Raw genomic sequence first — 19,904 nt, forward strand, 5'->3', positions numbered from 1 at the left:
GTACTTGCCAGGGGCTGAAAGAAGGTCTGAGAGGGTGGAGCAGTGAATTAAGTGCGGCTCCATGAGGCTGGAGGCTATGCATGTGCCTGAGCAGGCGGTATCTTAGAGGCCATGTTATACTTTGGATTTACTTTTCAAGTAATGGGAAGACATGAGAGGAACAGGCAGAGCCAAGTATGTTGAAAAGACAGGCTTGCATTTTGTAAAGCCCACACTTTTGCAGATGATGAACAGATTGGAGGGGGCCAGAATGGACGCAAGGGGACCAGGGAGGAGGTGACCGCAGCCCGGGAAGAGAGGATGAAGTGCAGATGGAAGGACAGAGGCCAATCTAAAGGGCAAGGGAGAAATAGAAACAAAGATTACTCCCCCAGCTACATGTGGGTGCACTGGTCTTAAAGATGGAACCACGGAGGATGCCAGCCAATCTTTATATGAACAAACATATACCACTCTGTGTTCAGTAGAAATACTGTATTTCTCATAAGTTCCATCTCTGAGAGTACAGATAGATCAATTCTAATCTCTCTCCCACAAGATAAACCCTCAAACACTGGAAAATAAGTGTGCTGTATCTCTGAAGCATCTTTTTATTTGGTCAATATTTTAGCTCCTCTGACCATCTTTCATAGGGAATAATTTCAAGCTCCCACATAGCCCTGGCTGTTCTACTCTGAATGATTGCAAGGCTAAACAGTCTATATAACTGTTTAAATGTAGACCCAATACTCTGAGGCAAGTGGAACAGGATCTCAATTACACTGAGATCTACTGGTAGTCAAATAATATGATACTATTATCAGCTTTTAGTAAAACTAATGACAATTAATATATAACCAAAATGTCAAAAATGTATATCCCCATTTTTCATCTGAATAAAGAATTGGGTTAGAGCAGGTGATTCTGCATCTATCTGATGACCAGAGAGGTCTTTTTAAGTTGGATTTGGCTGGCTGAATTGTCTGATTCACTGTCAGCACAAACTCTACAGAAGTCACTGGTATAAGTTCTACAAGTGAAAGACATCATAAAACCTTACCAAGACAGGGCAGCTAATTTACTCACACCCACATACAACACACACACACACACACACACACACACACACACTCCTGAAGGCTTTAAGGTTCCCTGACAACTTTTTCTTAAAGGGTGCAGCCTTTCCCTATTTACCAGTACTGGTGCAGAGTAGGCATTCAATAAATATTTGTTCAGAGTCAATACACTCAATTTCCAAATGTGCTGTGTGAATTAAACAACTAATGAGATCGTTGACATAAGGAAAAACAATATATGGGGTCTCAATTATCAGCACTTTACAACCAAATTATGTGAATATGTTGTAAACTCTCTGTTTTATTGTCTTTGGAGACAGAAGAACAATGTTCTCAGGGACTAAAATTTTTTTCCCTTTTAAGGTTAACAATCTGAGCAAACTGCCTAGTCTCCTAGAGAAAAAGACCAATTATATTTGGGCAAAAGCAATAGTTTTACTTTGTCAAAGGTGAATGCTAACTCTTAGAAAGAGCATGCTAACATTCTCCCAAAAGCAAAAAGTGTTTAAAGTGGATTTCTGAGACAGGTGCTAAAATGACAGATCATCTCATTCTTTATCTGGGAGTCGCTATTGACTTGTAAATTGTGGTAACAATTCCCTGCATTGGGATTACTGTGGACATTCTGACTAAAGTGTGTTGCTAAAAATATACTGGCGGTCTAGCTTAAAATAGCTAAATATGAGATTCTAAAACAAACTTTCCAAAGAGGAACAGATATCAGATAGAAAAGAATGTCACAAGGGCAAAGTGTCCAACCAGAGCACTAATGGCATTGAAATGAAATAAAATCTTTAAACTCTTCCACACGGTGCTCGGATCTCCAATTAAGTCCTCACTGCTGTAGGTTGTGGACTTTTAAATACGTGTCTTCGAGGACTGCTTCAAGACACAGCTGACAGGACCTACAAGTCACAAAGATAAAACTTTTTGCTAATAAGGACCTACTGTACAGCATGGGGAACTCCACTCAATATGTAATGACCTATATGGGAAAAGAATCTAAAACAGGGTCGATGTATATAGATGTATAACTGATTTACTTTGTTGTACAGCAGACACTAATAGAACATGGTAAATCAACTATACCCTAACTAATGAAAACTTTAAAAAAAATTGCTTTGGTTTTCCTTTAGGGTTTTGTTTTTAAGAAAAATAATTAAAAATATTCAAATAGGATTTTGGTTTCAGTGTCTAGTTAAACTCTTAAACTCATTGGCATATAAAGCATTTAAAATGGTCCTTTAAGTCATCTGTCAAAAGGCAGTCAGGCATCTGCTTTGAATGACAAGTACACTGGACACTCCTTAAGTTCTGCTTGTAGACAGATTTGTAAGGTGTTTTAAGTAGAGTTAAAAGGTCAACAAAACTCCTTGAGCTTTCAGCTGTAGCCCGAGGCTCCTCTGTCCATGGGATTTCCCAGGTAAGAATGCTGGAGTGGGTTGCCATTTCCTTCTCCAGGGGATCTTCCCAACCCAGAGACTGAACCCACTGGCTCTTGCTTGGCAGGCAGATTCTTTACGACTGAGCTATCAGGGAAGCCCAAAAGGTCAACAAAACTTGCTGTGCTTTCAGCTTTGCCTTCCCTCTCTTTATTTGCATACATACCTGGCCAAACTCAAGCACTCACTTGCACATCTATGGAGCACCCTGGGATTTTATTGGAATTACACTGATGGTGAATGGAGATGCTGCCCAGTAACAACAGGGAGCTGTTCTATCAGGGATATGGTGAGTTGCTCATTTGTTATGACAGTCTTTGATGTTCTGTAGTAAGCTTCTGCAGTACAGGAAATTATTTCATAAATCCAGCATATTTCTTGCTATTTTCTTACATTTTTATCATTTTTCTTGGTATTAATAGCATTTATTTTTCTCTTTTTAATTGGTTCTTGGTGGCATGCTGGAAAGTTACTAATTTAATATTTATATTTCAGTGCCTTACAAAGTGATCTTACTGGTTCTCCAGATTTTCAGCCAATTCTTTTAAAGAAGGGAATATTATATGCAAACAATATTTTTTCTTATTTTTCTCTTATGTCTTAATTTTATCTTAGCCCACTGGCTATGATTTCCAGAAAATGCTGAGTAACAGCAATGATGGAAAGATCTTTGACTTATAGAGAACTCATATTTTTTCAGTTCTATTGAGATATAATTGACAGAGAATGCTTATGTTTCACTTTAGTTATGTGTTTACATAGTTTTTGATAGACATCTTATATCAACTAAAGCTTTCTCTTATTTCTTATTCCTCCTATTGTTAAAGGTTGTTTTCTCAATTAAAAACTGATTTTTAATTTTAGTAAATACTTTTTAAATATATACTATTACACAGTTTCTTTTCTATTTAAAAAACAGTACAATAAACTACATTATACATATTATGATCCATCATTGCATTCCTGAATTAAATCCTACTTGGTCATGTTTTATCACTTTTAAAAGCCCCTCCTCTATTTGGCCTCAGTTTTTTTTTCCAGGTATCTTAAAAAGCCATTTTGTCTTTTATGTGTCTCTTTCAAGGACTCTCAAGAATTAACAGTAGGCCCAATACTTAGGTAATCTCTTGCTCAAGTGAGTTCTTCTATACAGGGAAGAAGATTTTTAATTCAGTATTGTTTTACTGTAAAATAATTTTTACATGTTTCATAATAAATCTATTCTTAGTTTATGTTTATTTATACCTACAGTTGTAAATAGGCTTGTGATTTTTCTAAGGCTTCAGCATGTTATGCTGAATAATACCCAGTTCTTAAATAGGAATCATTACCCTTCATGAAGCAGATGAAATATTTGTGAAGAGATTTACAGTGTGCTTTGGCATAAAATTATTTTTTTGTGGAAAGCAATCCTAACTAAAATAAAAAACATATTCAAAAGAATAAATAAATGTTTTAAGCTGTCTTGCAAATTTAAAAACACAGCAATCAAGATTGTGATCCAAATATCTTCTAAAATTTATTACCTCTTTAACCTGAAAATCTTACTTGTATTAACATCTTATGACTTTCTAAGTCAACACATTTCATTTGAAATGAATGAAATGACAATCTAAAATTGAGTAATCATTTTAAGAATTTTCCTGGGACATGTTCACTTTATGGCTCCCAGAGATTAGCAACATCAGATCTTCTTAGAGATAGGAATTATTTGCTTCTTGTTAAGACAAAAAATATTATATTCATAATGCCTTGACAGTGTCTCTAATTTATATTGTTTTCAGTAAAAACTACTACAAAATATCATTTGTATAGCCTCAACTGAAGGCTTTTTCCACAAATAAAGGTAAAGCAGAAAAATCTTAAAAACAATTTTTAATGAAAACACACACACACATTCTAGAACTACTTGGTAAAAGCATTTTAAGTCACCATCATTTACACTTGAGAGGGTATTCCCCTATAAAGATGCTGGTTGGATGTGGAGGACTTTGGAAGGGATGAGATTCAACAACAACAAAAAATCTATTCTCAAATTCCATTTGCCTCAAGGATGTTTTAATTTTGGGGGTAAAAATTTTCATCTTGTCTATCTAACATTTTTCACTAGAAAAAATTTCTATTTATCTTATTTTACTGGATGATTTAACCAAAATCTCTTAAGGGAAAATAAAGTCAACTAAAGCATTTTTCCTCTAATGTTGGGGTGTAGAAAAACATATCCATAATAATGATCATATAGTTAGTATTTTCTTTTCTAATTAGAGATGATAACACTTTGAATATCTGACCTGTAAAATTCAATCACATGTTTTCTGCCCTGGACTTTGGTGTTGCAGTTTTCAAAAATAACACATAGTATTAAATATATTTCTTGACTGGATCTACACTTTTGTGTACATACCTGTATTTCCTTAAACATGAAGACACCCCACATTGCAGCTATAAATCCTGGACCCTTAAATTAAAAAAAAATTAATTAAATTGACTATTTTTCTGTGACTGTACTCTACACAAATACAGTAAGTTGGAGAGCTGACCTGACACTTTCATCAAATAAATTTTGATTGTAAAAACAATATAACAACATTGTCAGGAAAAACTATTCATAATCTCAATTCAAACTCAACATTAAACTAAGCAGCGTTAGGAGAAAAACAAAGACTTTTTTCCTTTTTCTCTTTATGGTTTTCATTTTTATTTTTTCAATAATGATAGAATATTGTGTGCCATAGAATGTTTTTCTTCAATGTGATTTGTAACAAAATATTTTAATAAGCAAATAGATAATCTTTTTCACTAGTTTCTCCAGATACTAGAAACGGGCTCAATAGGAAAAAGTGTGTGAATACACTTACAACTTCCTTCAGCATGAGATAATTTCAAAACTGAAGAAATTCTAGTATGTTATTTTGCACCTGAAATATAGCACGTAATTTAAAGTTTTCCTTAATTAGAGAAGGAAATGGCAATCCACCCCAGTATTCTTGCCTGGAGAATTCCATGGACACAGAAGCCTGGCAGGTATAGTCCATGGGTTTGCAAAAGAGTAGGACACGACTGAGCAATTAACACTTTAACTGATATTACTGGTCAGTAATCAGCTATATCTCACATTTCACTCTAATGAATGCTAAAGATAGTATTATGGGAAGATGGAAAAATCATGATGGAAAAATAAACAGTGGGTTAGTGAGCAGGAGACAAAGACAGGAATGAAATAATATAGGACAAAAAGAAGAAACAAGATGGAAAAAAGGATGATTCTGCAATTTGAAAATTTTAAGCACTTAAAGCATATTTATTTATTTTTGCTGAGAAAGGACAACATTGGAACTTAGATCAATTGCCGTCTTTGTGGAAAAGATGTATTGTATCTGCATTCTGATGATTCCTTTTCAAGTCCTGCACAAACTCTGGAAGAATTCCAAATAAACAATCCCAGCCTGTTTCCCCCTGTTTCCCAGTTGTACATGACTGGATCAGCAGAGCTGGACTCCACTACTGACAGGTAAGCCAAGCAATGGGAACACATTACTCTGTTTACCAGGATCCAGAAAAGTCAAGATCCAACAGTCAGAGAAATAGGTCAAAGGAACTGTCTTCCACCAATGATGTATGGTCCTAAGCCTCAAAAATCCAAACCAAACAAGAAATACCTGGGCCCTTTAGCAATTCCACACTGACTTTGAGCAGGATGGGAGGAAACTATAGCACAGGGCACAAAATATTAATGTTATCATGCCAATCACACTTTATCATCCTCAATCTGGAAACTCATCTCCCTTTCAGAGTACATGGGCGAAGACAATACCAAGAGGTACCGTTGACCTCCGCAGGTTTTTGGCTGATGATTTTTTAAATATGAGTTTGGACGTGGCCTAAGGGTTGTTGCAAGGCGCAACGTAGCGCTTTGCTAGAAGTAATCCAAGCATAAGTCAGTGTGACTGGCTCAGTTCAGGCAAAGGAGATCCGAGTAAGGCGGCTGTTCAGTCCTTGAGTCACAGCCGAATCTTTGCGAGTAGGGAGGGCATCTTAAACAAAGGAGACAACTGTTTTGGCATTGGGATCATGCATTTTTCTGTTGTAAATGAACACAGACTACACGTGTATAAATTGACCTTTGAAAAGAAGGTGAGCTGGAGGCATCTGGAGAGGCTGACCCTTCTGGGGAAGCTGATTCAGCTGTTGAGCTCCTCGAGGAAGACTGGAAACAGAGCCCTTTGTCCTGCCACATGGGCTTCTCTTCTTTCTTCTCCTTTTTGCTTTTTAACTGAATATTTGCCAAAGAACTATATAGATAATGCTTTCAAGGAACTCCTGGTCTAGTCACCAATGGGTTCTAACAATGGAAATACATGCTCTTGGGAGGAAAAGTGTGCTGCTGGGATTTGAAAAATGTACTCTTGATGAAACAAGATGAACCAAATCCATACTTCTTAAAGCTAGGTGGTGGGTCTGGTTGAAATTTTCCATCAAAAAAGTTAAACTTAAAGCAAATCTAGCTCTATGAGGAAAATAAAGAAGAAAGTAAGATCCCAGAGGGTATGGCTGAACTTTTTCTGCATGTGGATAAGGCCATCTGCCGGGAGCCGTTATGGGGGGTCCCGCCCGTGACGAGGTCATGAAGAAAATACTGGGCAGGCAAGGCCGTCCGGGACCCCATCCATGACGAGGTCATGAGGAAAAAACCTGACAGGCAAGGCCGTCTAGGATAAGGGAGCCTCCAGGTTGGCCTCGGCCTCTACCCCACCCTGTATCCTCCCTCCTTATTTCTGCTGTTGCTCTTGTTCGCCCTGCTGCGGATTCTTGTGTTGCCTGCCGAGAGCTCTCCTGCTCCTCTTTCACTGAATGAGGACCAACTTAAAACCCTAATTAATAAATCTCCTGGATGCTGGTACTCTATGAAGGGGCCAGGGATGAAGGAGATGCTTCAGTTCAAACCCTTTTGCTGGCATTCTGGCTTGTGTGATAAATACGTGCTCTCACTGCAAACAATGCTCTTGATTGTTCTAAACATCCTAAGCACAATACGCTAACAAAAGAAACTATTAAGCATAGGCCCCTTCATCGGGGGAAAAAAGCTCCACAAACATGATAGCCACAAATGTGCCTAATAGAAAATAGTTTAGATAGAGATTAGCTGGCGACTTCTTGCAGGTAGTTAACTTTTAGACTAAGAGCCTGTTTTGTGCCATATCTGCTATTTTTGCAGTCCTTTGCATTTCTGTTCTGTAAAATGTAATCCTATCTAGTTCCCATAGAGATGACGCTCATTAGAAAGAAAATAGATTAATTATAAGAAAAACAGGGTCGGCTACTGAAGTTGCTTAAGTCACACCAGGTGCAAGCCATAAAGTGTTAGCAGGCCTGAAGGCCAAATGATAAAAAAGACTCTTGTGAACGAAAAAGTATGTGGGTGACATCCAGTTTCTGTTGAAGGTCAAGTTGCTGTAATTTTTTGAGATGCCCTGTGTGTAAGCAATATGCACTTCCCCCAAAGATGTTGTTAAGGGTATAAAGGAGCCGTGCGAAAATAAACTTCAGACTTAGCCCCGAGCTTTGTCTCACTCTCTCTCTCATTCGCCGACGCCGTTCATCCTGAGGGTTCCCCTGGATCCTGCTGGGGCTGGACCCCAGCAGCCGTCTTTGAACTGAATAATGACAATGAAACTAACCAAGCAAGAGCCCAGCAGCAGTAAAGACCTAGGCACTCATCTCCCCGAGATACCTGTCCCTCCCAGGAGACAATCCTCAGGCTCCAGTGGAAGCCACACCAGGGGGGTGAGATGCCTGCTTCCGTCACAGTGGTCAAGAGTCATCCTTCCGATAGGTCGGTCTCCGGACGCTACAGAGACCACTCCCACCGGCCCTCCACCCACACCCACCTGCCTGGCCAATTTATTTCCACTGCCTTTGGCAGTCATGTCTTGCCCTAAGTCTTCACTGTAATTTAATACAAGAAACAATGGTAGGAAAACCATATCTGTGTACTATAAAGTGTTTGTGAAGAATATTATTTATTATTGTTCCACGTCTCCCGTATAAGGACCCAAGGATAAATTCTATTAAGAATTCAGCATTTTTAAAAGAACCAAAAAAAAAAAAAAATTACTGTTAGAAAATAATTACTTTTCTGAGGAAATAAAGTCACCAGTTAAAAAGAATGAACTATCTCACTGTCTCACCGCTTCTGCAAGCACAAAGCAAAGCAATGTTTTTAAAAAAAAAAATGTTTAATCACATGACTGTTTACCGTCTGTGCTGTTTGCTTACTTTCTCATTTTCCTCAAACTTTTGATTTTCTATTTGTGTTTGTATTTCTCTTTGCCTTGCGTGATTTAATTGTATCTGTGTGTTTTACATAAAATTGCCTCAAACTCATTTTGAAGAATCTACATTTGTTCAAGAATACAGCTTGATTGAATGGCAAAATCACTGTCATATGACCAAGTTTAAGTTTGCTGTGAGTAACGACTTACCTGTTTCAATATGTGTCATCCCTCCTTATATAGTGGGATATGACAGTCATGCAGTATTTACATCCCTAATCGGGGTGCATTATCATATTGTATACTTTGCTCTACTAATTTAGTTAAAATTTGCTTAATTTCATTTAGTTTTAAGTATTTCACTGGTAAGTTTTACATCCCATTGCCCATTACATTTTTCCAGTTATATGGTCAATTCTAGCACTACCTATCTTTGAAAAAATGAAAAACAAACACTTTTGGGAGAAAAATTTGGGTTTTTTACCACTTCAATGATGAGGACTTAAACTATTCCTTATAATTTGCTCAATTTTGATAACATTTTCCCTCAGTACAGATTAAGAATGTCAAAATTTGAGTCCTTTAAGTTAAAAAAAAACCCAACCTTTATTATTTGAATTTAGTTGTACACTAAAGCTAACTATGTTATGAACACAGTAGAACTGTCAAAAATATGCTATTTGAAACCCAGATTCCTATTAAAATTGAAGGATGTTTCAAATTTTTATGCAGCTGCATTTTAGACTAGACAATGTATTTTAAAAATTCAATTTTGTATGCTTGCACAGGTGTGTGGCTAAAATGTTTCAGGCAAATTTTATTTATGATGATGATTTAGGAAACAGGGGAGGCAGGTAAACAACTGAACAATCTAAGATACCAAGAGTAGAAATCAGAGCAATTAATTCGTGTGTTTGCATGTCAGTCCTGGCACCATAAGGAAACTGAAACATTCTAAACTGGATTTTATACTGAAGGCAGAAAGCAGCTCTGCATACAGGAAACTCTATACTGAGAAGCCTTGAGGGGTCCACGTGGCTGTGTCCCTTCAGATGATGCTCTTAGCTGCTGCTGCTAAGTAGCTTCAGTCGTGTCCGACTCTGTGCGACCCCATAGACAGCAGCCCACCTCCCCCGTCCCTGGGATTCTCCAGGCAAGAATATCAGAGTGGGTTGCCATTTCCTTCTCCAATGCATGAAAGGAAAAGCAAAAGTGAAATTGCTCAGTCGTGTCCGACTCGTCGCGACCGCATGGACTGCAGCCTATCAGGTTCCCCCGTCCCTGGGATTTTCCAGGCGAGAGGACTGGAGGGGGTAACCACTGCCTTCTCCGGCTCTTAGCTACTGTCTCCATTTTTTCATCTTCAAATCGGGGACAATCCTATCAATACTTGTCCTGTCTATATCAAAAGAAACATTTTTGTTTTTCTGTTACCTGACTATGTGCTACATGTCTGGCACTCAAAAATGTCACACAAAGCAAATTACATTATGAATGCATGATAAATGGCACCATCAAGAGACAATACTTTACTTCAGTATTTTCTGAAAACCTTCTTTAAAACACTGACATACCCTATGAAGAGGGGCTAAGGTACTCTCTATCTCACAAGGATGCCATGAGATTCAAGTGTGACAATAAACACAATTTTTATATCTATAAACTATTACATAGAGATAAATACTGTTATCAGATTCCCAGATGACTCAATGGTAAAGAATCTGCCTGCCAATGCATGAGACACAGAAGAGGCACGTTTGGTCCCTGGGTTGAGAAGATCTCTTGGAGGAGTTAATGCAAACCACTCCAGTACTCTTGCTGGGAAAATCCCATGGACAGAGGAGCCTGGTGGGCTATAGTCCATGGGGTTGCAGAGTCTGACACAACTGAGCACACACATTGCTATTAACAGCAAATTACAACGTATCCCAAATGAAATTAGGCAAAATGACCAAACAAAAACTGCAAAGGTGTCAAAGATGAACAAACTTGTTAAAATGAAACTAGAAACACTCCCTTAGCAATCAAGGACGTGATTAGAGGTGTCAGTTTATCCACATGAATCTGTTACACTGACTGTACTTCTGAAAAATCAAACTCCATGACAGACTTCAGTGATTCACTAAGAAAGCTTCAGAAAAGTGTGATTTACATTTGGAAAGCAAGAATTTGGAAATGCAAGACAGCTACTTACGGCCGTGATGATTGGAAAACTGACCACAGCACTGAGAGAGTGGTTCGCTATGAACCAACAGCAGGTGGCGATCGCCCAGAGAACTCCGGACAGGAACCCTGAAACACACAGACAGCACACGTTTGCCAACCACATACCTCTCCAGAAAAGTCCACACTCCAGGTGGAGCGGGACCACTAAAGTGAAAATATCACACACTCCTATCAACACTGCCAGCCAACATGGGTTTTTGAGTCATGTCTATGACCATTTTGGAAACCAAATCATTTCTCTTTCTGTGACTGCACTGGATATAAGGATCACCTTTTACCTTATTGACATTAAATCAAGTACCCAAAGTTATAGGTGCAGTAAAGATTGGGTAGTGGAGCGGGACCCAGGGAAGGTACTGGGTCTGAACATTTTCTGAAAACACCATGTACTCTAAGCCATGCACGTAAAAGTATGTGAAATTCAGAATGATGCTTAAATAAGGGGGGAAAAAAACTTGGAATCTGAATAAAAATACCAGCTTAAAATGTTCAGGATACTTTAGCTAGACATTCAGTAAATATTCGACCATTTTTCTAAAACTGTATAGTGGAGTAGCGGCACTCCTTGGCTTAAATGAATCAAGCACTCAAAAGTGAATCTCTGATACATGATTTGTTTTGTTCGTTAAAAACATTTTACTTGTGGATCTATATTCCATATTGAATTAGAGTAAACTCTTAAGTGAGAAATTATAATTTCTTATTATATATAATTCATTTTTATAATTATAATTAAATTAAAATATATTAATTTTAATCTTTAAATACACAATACATATTTAAATTGCATTATATATAACTTTATTTTTATAATTTATATATTTATAATTCTTATATATAATTTATCATTGTATATGTGTGGGTGTGTGTATATGTATATATACACACACATATATATGGGCTTATATGGGCTTCCCTGGTGGCTCAGATGGTAAAGAATCTGCCTGCAATGCAAGAGACCTGGGTTTGATATATATATATATAATTAAACATAATTTTCTTTTTATAATTTATATATTATTTATAATTCTTTTTATATATAATTTCTCATTATATGTATGTCTGTATATACACACAGGTATGAGCATATATGGGCTTCCCTGGTGGCTTAGATGATAAAGAATCTGCCTGAAATGCAGGATATATATATATATATATATATATATACACACACATACATTACATATATATATAATTACATAATATATATACATTACATATATATATAATTACATAATATATATATAATATATATACACACACATACATTTGATATATATACACATACATTACCATCAATGCCTAATAGATTAAATTCAAAAGCATGTATATTTGACATAACTTTTTTATACTCTGAAATAATTTCTCCTAACTTTTTGGAAAAAAAAAAAAAAATGCTTGTTTTCCCTAGGGACAATATAAAAATATGTGAAATTCAGAATGATGCTTAGCTAAGGGGAAAAAGAATCTGGAATCTGAATAAGGATACTAGCTAAAATTTTCAGGATATTTTAACTAGACATTCATTAAGCATTCTACCATTTTTACATCTACTAGTACATGTTATACCATTACTATAATGTATGAATTACAGTAAACATTCTGTACTATAAAATGGTATAATGGTGTAGTGGCACACTTTGGCTTAAATGAATCAGGCATTCAAAGTGAATCTCTGGCATGTGCTTTATTTTGTTCTTTAAAAAATTTTCCTTGTGGATCTATATTCCACATTGAATTATAGTAAACACCTAAATATGTGAGAAATTATAATTCTTCATCATATATATATGTGTATGTATATATATATATATATATATATATATATATTACCAACAATGCCTAACTAATTAAACCCAACAGCATGTTCATTTGACATACCTTTTTTAAACTCTAAAATAATTTCTCCTAAGTTTTGGAGAAAATGCTTATTTTCCCAAGTGACTGCAAATTTGTATTTGCGGATATCTTTAAGAATAAAAGAGCCCCAACACTCTGACTTTTAACGTGTACCCTTAGTGAAGAAGATATTCTATAAAGTCTCATCATACAAGGTATATCAGCAGAGGAAACAATCTCAGATTCACTGGTCCTGTTCTAGGTTTAGTATTAGTAACTTGGCATTTCAAATCCAGTTTTATAGATTTTAAAGCCTCCATATTTGGTGGTGAACTGAGCCAGAGCAATTGAGTGAAGGAACACACAGACACAGACACACACAGACATACACACACACACAGAATAGCTTCATTTCCAGAAGACGAGTATTCAAGCTAAATTAATAGGGAATGGTGCTTTCAAAGAGTAGGAAGATTTTCTGTAGTAAAGATTCTTACCTGGCAAGACTGCTTCAGGATGTAGTTTAGGATTATTTTTCATGGCTACACAGTAGGCCAGAAAGTAGACTGTACTTGTGAGGAAGATGCCACTGAAGTGTGCAAAAACGTAGTCTAAATCTGGAAGTACAGATTATAAAAATCTCAAGCATATCATTTTAGTCATTTGAAATATATTTAGAGTTCTAAGAATAAAACAAGCTCACCAAAGTTAACCTTAACTGTAAAGGGGAAGCATTCATATATTTTATAGTGTCTTATATAAAACATCATTTTATAATGTTTATATTTATAAAGTATAAATTACATTTATAATGTATAATATAATAAGCTTTAAATTCATACTATTTTTCTACATGCTATTTATATAGAATTTTAATTAACATATTTAAAATATTAAGAAGTTAGTTACTATAATCAAATCTAAAAGGCTGGCTTTTATATTGTCTTGGAAAGCTAAATAAGAAATGACAAACATTATGTGAATATAACATTAATATCTCATTTTTTAAGAACAGGTACTCAGACTTAATATTACTGATGGCTATAGAAACTGTAGCAAATCTCCAAGTAGATGGTATTTGGGGGGTAGTATGTAAAAAAAGTTGGCAGTGCTGATTTTATAGGTTGTATTGATCAATCTGGAAACCAGTGTCCAGGTTGCAGCTATACAGAAGGATATTCAGGAAGTTATTCCAGAGGATTTAATTATTTATTATAAAACTAATTACGTGGAGAAGTTAATACACAGATGGTGGCCCAAATTCTGAGAAACCCAACTCCACTGACTAAATCAGATTGCCCTTTTCCATAGAGATGGGTGTAGCAGGTTCTCGGCCAGAAGGTCACTTTGGGCCCAGTGCTTCCCTCAACTAAATCGAGAGGATGAGCAGCATTGCTTAGAGAGGAGAGCTTGAAAGTCAAAGGGCTTGTCTATTCTTCTAAAGTCTTACATCCTACTTCTGAGTCATATCACAACACGTCTGTCTCAAGACCATCACAAAAGGCAGCTTGATCTAGCAATCAGAAACACAGACCACCTGGTGAGACTCCTGAATCCACTATTTGCTAACTTGGAGACTTCGGTAAACTAACTTACACGTCTGTCTCATCTTATTGTAAAACCAGGATAATAATGGTAACCAAACAGTAAAGCTGCTGAGGGTCAATCAAGTTATTACTGTACTTAAAAGAGTGCCCAGGATACAGCATATACTAATTATGTGATCATAAAATAAATGAAATAAAAACTATGCCCCCCTGAATTAGTTTTGAGTGAATCGAAATAAAGTGTGTTTCTATCAGACTACATTTGAGTTGTCATAAAAAGATCCCTTAGACCTGATTGTACTATTAATGTGAAGAGATTACCAAGGACATTGTTCATTATGCTCCAGGACCAAGAACAACTGTGCTTCTGAACAATCAGTTGTTTTCATCTTGTGTTTGCTGAATTCCGGGACTGATCTGATTTCCTTTGTGGCTATAAGAATCTTAGAGCCAAATTTATGACTCATTGCTAGCAAGTGTACAAGCGCGGTGCAGTTTTTAAGACTCGTTCATGGTTACATTTTACTTGTTCATTCATTTTCCATTCCCTCTTAATTTTTCCTAAGTTATTCTATTTTTATTAGATTTTATCCTCTAAAACAAAAAGAATAAATGTACAAAAAATATTTGCATAAAATCTTAAAAAGCACAGAAGGTAATAAAAGTACTTTGGGAACTGTTTGTGGGGCCAAACATAAAAGGGAAAAAACAAACCACGGTATCTATTCAAAGTCAATCCATTCATTTAGAGTCCAGATCCCAGTTTTTCTATCCATCTTCCCCTCGTGACTTGCCCTCCAAACTTCTCCCTTATCTGAACACAGATGCCATTCATTTTCTGTGTCATTGAGGTAGAACTAACTTAACCATGATCACCTTCTTGTATCATCATAGATGTGAGCCACATTTCAATATAATCACAGGGTCCTGAACTAGACCCTCTCCTCTCCTTCTGAGCCTGTAGAAGGCTGTTGCACGCAGTGCGGAGGTGACATCTGAGAGATGAATTCTGTCACTAGAAACTGAGACAATTTGCAAGCATTACGTTGGGTCTTTCAATGTACTATTTTGTGCTTGAAAAATAATATCCTAAGCAGGCTATATTTTGACCTTTACTTGATTTGAAAGCACTGTATGCTACAAAGTGTATGCTACACTTCAGTTTCTTTTTTAAAGAGGAGAAGAACACACATTTTCCCAGAGATCATCAAACTGGAAAATAATCTCCAAATCTTGCAGCAAAGCCAGAAACCACATGTTAAGATCCAAGTAGCTGAAATGAACCTTGACTAAAATCAATTCCATTCGTATGCTGAAGATCATACGAAAATATTGAAATAGTCCTTTCTTTTAGTTTCCAGGGCCCTTCTAATTCACCACTTACAATGACAAAGAAAGATCAAATCTGATGAAAGGAAATTTATACTTTAAGACGAGATGAGAAAGCTTAAGCATAAAATTCTCTCTGTGTCTGTCTGGGCTTTCTCCCTAACACAAGGAGTGCACCTGCCTTTTACTTTAATCGGAGCTTCTCAAAGATGAGGGTGCTTGCTTGACCATAAAGATCAATGTCTTTCTTTCTTCTCATGCTAGTGATGTATTAATAACTTCTCAAAAGAATAACATTCTTTCCCAGCTCTGCAGGGGGTCATGGTGACTGGCTGTTCACTTTGTACTATGCTTCCCTAGACTATGTATCCTTGGTGAACTTTATGTGAAATGTCAGTATGTCATTTTGATGTACATCCTTTGTCTCAAAAGTGCCTTCAACTTTTAACAGGTGGAACTGTTCTCAGAGCTTCAGAGAGTCGGTCCCCCGGGTTACAATGCTCAGTTTGGCTCAGATAAAATTTCCTTTTTTTATTCTTAACTTGATTTTTCATTATATTCCCATCAACCAATCTATGTACCAATATCTACCACCGTCCATTTCTTTTTATAGTCTTAAGTAGAAACACAGGTATTGAGTTTACTTATGAAGTAAAATGACTTTTTCCTCTCACCATTCTGGCTTGCTCCTGCATATATACTATCATTTCTCTTACTGTGGTCCTTGATGTAAATGATGGGCACAAATGTAGATCCATAGAGAATTCCAGATATCACTGCGAGACTGCAGCCCCTTAAAAAACAAATACATTCCTATTCATCTTGGCCCAAAGCAATATTTCTGCCAAACACACAAATGGAATCATACCTAAAGCATGCTTCAAAATGTAAATCACAAGGCATCATGTAGCAATTACCCTTTTATCTCAACTGGGGTGATGAGCAAAAGTCCCAGAAATGGCCCGCAGCATCCAGGTACCTTGTTGGGACACAGCCTCAGCCCTTCACTATCGAATGGTGGAAGGACATGATTTACAGACACTGTAAAGGATTATTATTATAAACTGTCATTACATAGGTGAGAACATTGCCATCATAGTCTACAAGTGACATGAAAAAACATGGCTCTCTAACTAAATTAGGGCTTCACTGGTGGCTTGGTGGTAAAGAATCCGCCTGCAATGCAGGAGACTAGGGTTCGATCCCTGAATCAGGAAGATCTCCTGTAGTAGGAAATGGCAACCCACCCCAGTATTCTTGCCAGGGAAATCCCATGGACAGAGGAGCCTGGAGGGCTGCAGTCCATGGGGTCCCAAAGAGTTGGACCACCCTGGGTGACTTGTAGGATCTTAGTTCCCCAGACCAGGGATTGAACCTGGGTCCACAGCAGCGAAAGCACCAAGTCTTAACCAATGGACTGCCAGGAAATTCCTTAATAAAATAATTTGAATATTTCAGATAAAACATTACTTTTGTAAAAAGAAAATGTTTTGCCTTAAGCAGTAGAGTCATGTTGGGCCTTCATACTTGGGCTATATCTGCACGAAGCAATAGTCTTCATTGACTTTGGTGGGAGATGATTAATATTTTAGAACAGTCCCTTGAGCTTAACATAGAGGTGAATGGCATGAAACAGGAAAGAGTTTTAGGCAAAAACGATTCCTTTCTAAGCTTAAAAATAAATGCTTTAAGTCTATTTTAGTGGTGCTTTGAGGAATATGAGACTGTAGGTACTCACATGACCAATGAGCTCTGTTCTTGATGGAAACCTCTACATCGTGGCGAAGACCACGAATCCTGGAGGAGGGTCCCAAACACAAACCAGACTAATGGACTAGGCTGTCCAATGAGACAACTAGAAGAGTGCTTAACAAATATTCTCTTAATGAAGGTGATGCTTTGTGAAAAACATTTTGTTGGAGAGATCTATTTTATTTTAAAACAAAAATAACATATTTCTTTCTTCCAAAGCCCATAGGTTAGTTCATTCTTTCATTCATTTAATTGATTCCAATATTTTGGGGGGCATCTATTATGTGCCCAGCACTGCCTCTTTCCACTATGAAGACAGTGTATATACTAACAAGAGGACGTGCTTTCTGTTCTTAAACTGTCACCATATGAAGTCTAAGACAGCCCTCAATTGAAAAACGCAAGCTACATACTATCATGTATTCATATTTCTTATATAAACATATAAAGGTTCATACATAAAACATATCATTCTCATATTTCTTTGCTAGTCCCCCAAACCCCTAAATATAGGAGCTATTGTTGAGCCTAAGTGTCTCAGTCTTTACAGAGAGAGCACAGGGGTGTGGACAAGGACCTACACGGACACAAAATATTCTATCATATTTGATAATAAATACCTCGGGATTATAAAACTCTCTGATACCAAGTGGAGGGATTCCCAGGGTACAGTGGTCATCCTGGCTAGAGATGTGGCTTGCCTAATTCAACAGTGATTGCTGGGAGTGTATTGGTTGTTACACTCTGTGGCCTGTACTTTTCCTTTTCCTTTTTTTTCAATCTTTCCTTTTACTTTAGGCATGAAAGTCCTGCAAAATGAGATTGCTTCTGTGAGCGACTTATTAACTAGAAGCACTGCAGGGGCTTAGTAATTCCTTGAAGCACTGAGACCAAGGCCCACTGTGCTGTAAAATTCAGCAAGGGACCAGAAAGTCTCTCTACCATGAAGTTAAGAAGTCAAAGCTTGTGTTCCCATTTTCATCTTGAGCTCAAATGGATACAACTCCATTCTGCTTATCCTTGCTGTAACCATATATGAAACAGAGTTAACAGAACCTCTTCTTACACTAAGCGGCTTTGTGCTGTGGAAAGTTTATCCACCCAGGAACAGTCAGGATCAGGATCTTGAGCTTTGTTAATCACCTAGTGAAAACATTGGCAAAAAAACAAAAGAAAAACAGCACTCAATTAATAGCCACACTGGTGACAAGATTTTCAGTGTTTTTCTCTTCTGTCTCAAATACACTTTAAAATAAAAGAAAACCATGTCACCCTGCATTCTGATTCTGTGGGCATCATTAGATTCATATGTTTCCGATTCTGTTTCTCTTTTATTCAGAATGGTCTGGTCTCTTTTAAAATGTTTTTCACAGTTTAATAAATGGTTACTTTGATACACTTATCAAAACTAACAAAAGTTATTAGTGCTTGCATTTTATTTGCAAACTTTAATAATCTGCCAAGAAATTAGAACTTAAGACTCTTCTACTATGTAGTACTTAAGATCAACAGGCATATTTTTATCCAGATTTTTTAAAACTAAACTGGTTGCTTAAACATTCCCTGCCTTTTTCAAGATTAGCTCATATTCTAACTTAGGAAAAATTTTGCCCAAGTTCATAATATTTCTATCAAAGTAATCATCTTTGTCTCTTAGCTGAGGTTTCCTTGATGCTATACTCCTAATAGTAAGAGATGAGAAATTAGAATTGAATTCTTTGTTATGTGCTAGGTCAAGCTTTCTTTTGACAACGATACTTTCTTCCCTCACGAGGACCTCCGGATGTATGACTGCATCATAATCAACACTGTATATGCATCTTTAATCTTAGTTGGCTTACTTACTGCCAACTTGATAGAAAACTCTAAGGCAATTAGACTCCTATGTAGCTTTCCCCAAGTTGCATTTATTTCCTCCCCTCCTCCATTGTTTAAAGGGAGGTTGGTTAGGAGGTATCTGGAACACTAAAGTAGGCAAGGACACCAGACACCTTCTCCCCATCTCACTTCTCTATCCTCTCTAAAGAGTTCTCTGATTAGAGATGCCCATGGATGAATACATCTCTTTCCTCTTACCCCTAAGCTACTTATTATTTAACTTGACCCCCCTGGTGACTCAGATGGTAAAGTATCTGCCTGTAATGCAGAAGACACAGGTTCGATCCCTGGGTTGGGAAGATACCCTGGAGAAGGAAATGGCAACCCACTCCAATATTCTTGCCTGGAGAATCCCATGGACAGAAGAGCCTGGTGGGTTACAATCCATGTGGTCACAAAGAGTCAGAACAACTGAGTAACCAACATACTTAGTGTCAATTTAACTAAGGTTTCTGTCAACTTAGTTGAGAAGAGTTTTGATATGGGAAAGATAAAAGGGGGAAGAAAGATAAATTTTGAAGTAAGGAGTAGGGATCATGGCATCCGGTCCCATCACTTCATGGG

General features: G+C 37.0%; 1 protein-coding gene across 3 annotated transcripts in view; it reads right to left on the reverse strand.

Annotated features, from left to right (window-relative positions):
* TMEM144 (transmembrane protein 144) overlaps positions 1 to 19,904 on the reverse strand; it is a 59,811-nt gene that overhangs the window by 2,212 nt on the left and 37,695 nt on the right. For all 3 annotated transcript variants that reach the window (XM_020878185.2, XM_020878182.2, XM_020878184.2), the window contains exons 7-11: positions 18,529 to 18,605; positions 16,385 to 16,503; positions 13,332 to 13,451; positions 10,964 to 11,061; positions 4,902 to 4,955 (exon numbers count right to left, since the gene is read on the reverse strand). In XM_020878185.2, coding sequence (XP_020733844.1) covers positions 4,902 to 4,955; positions 10,964 to 11,061; positions 13,332 to 13,451; positions 16,385 to 16,503; positions 18,529 to 18,605 — 468 coding nt within the window. The remainder of the gene's footprint in view (positions 1 to 4,901; positions 4,956 to 10,963; positions 11,062 to 13,331; positions 13,452 to 16,384; positions 16,504 to 18,528; positions 18,606 to 19,904) is intronic.

This window comes from Odocoileus virginianus, chromosome 12 (genome assembly GCF_023699985.2).
Source record: "Odocoileus virginianus isolate 20LAN1187 ecotype Illinois chromosome 12, Ovbor_1.2, whole genome shotgun sequence".
Taxonomy (NCBI): Eukaryota; Metazoa; Chordata; class Mammalia; order Artiodactyla; family Cervidae; genus Odocoileus; species Odocoileus virginianus.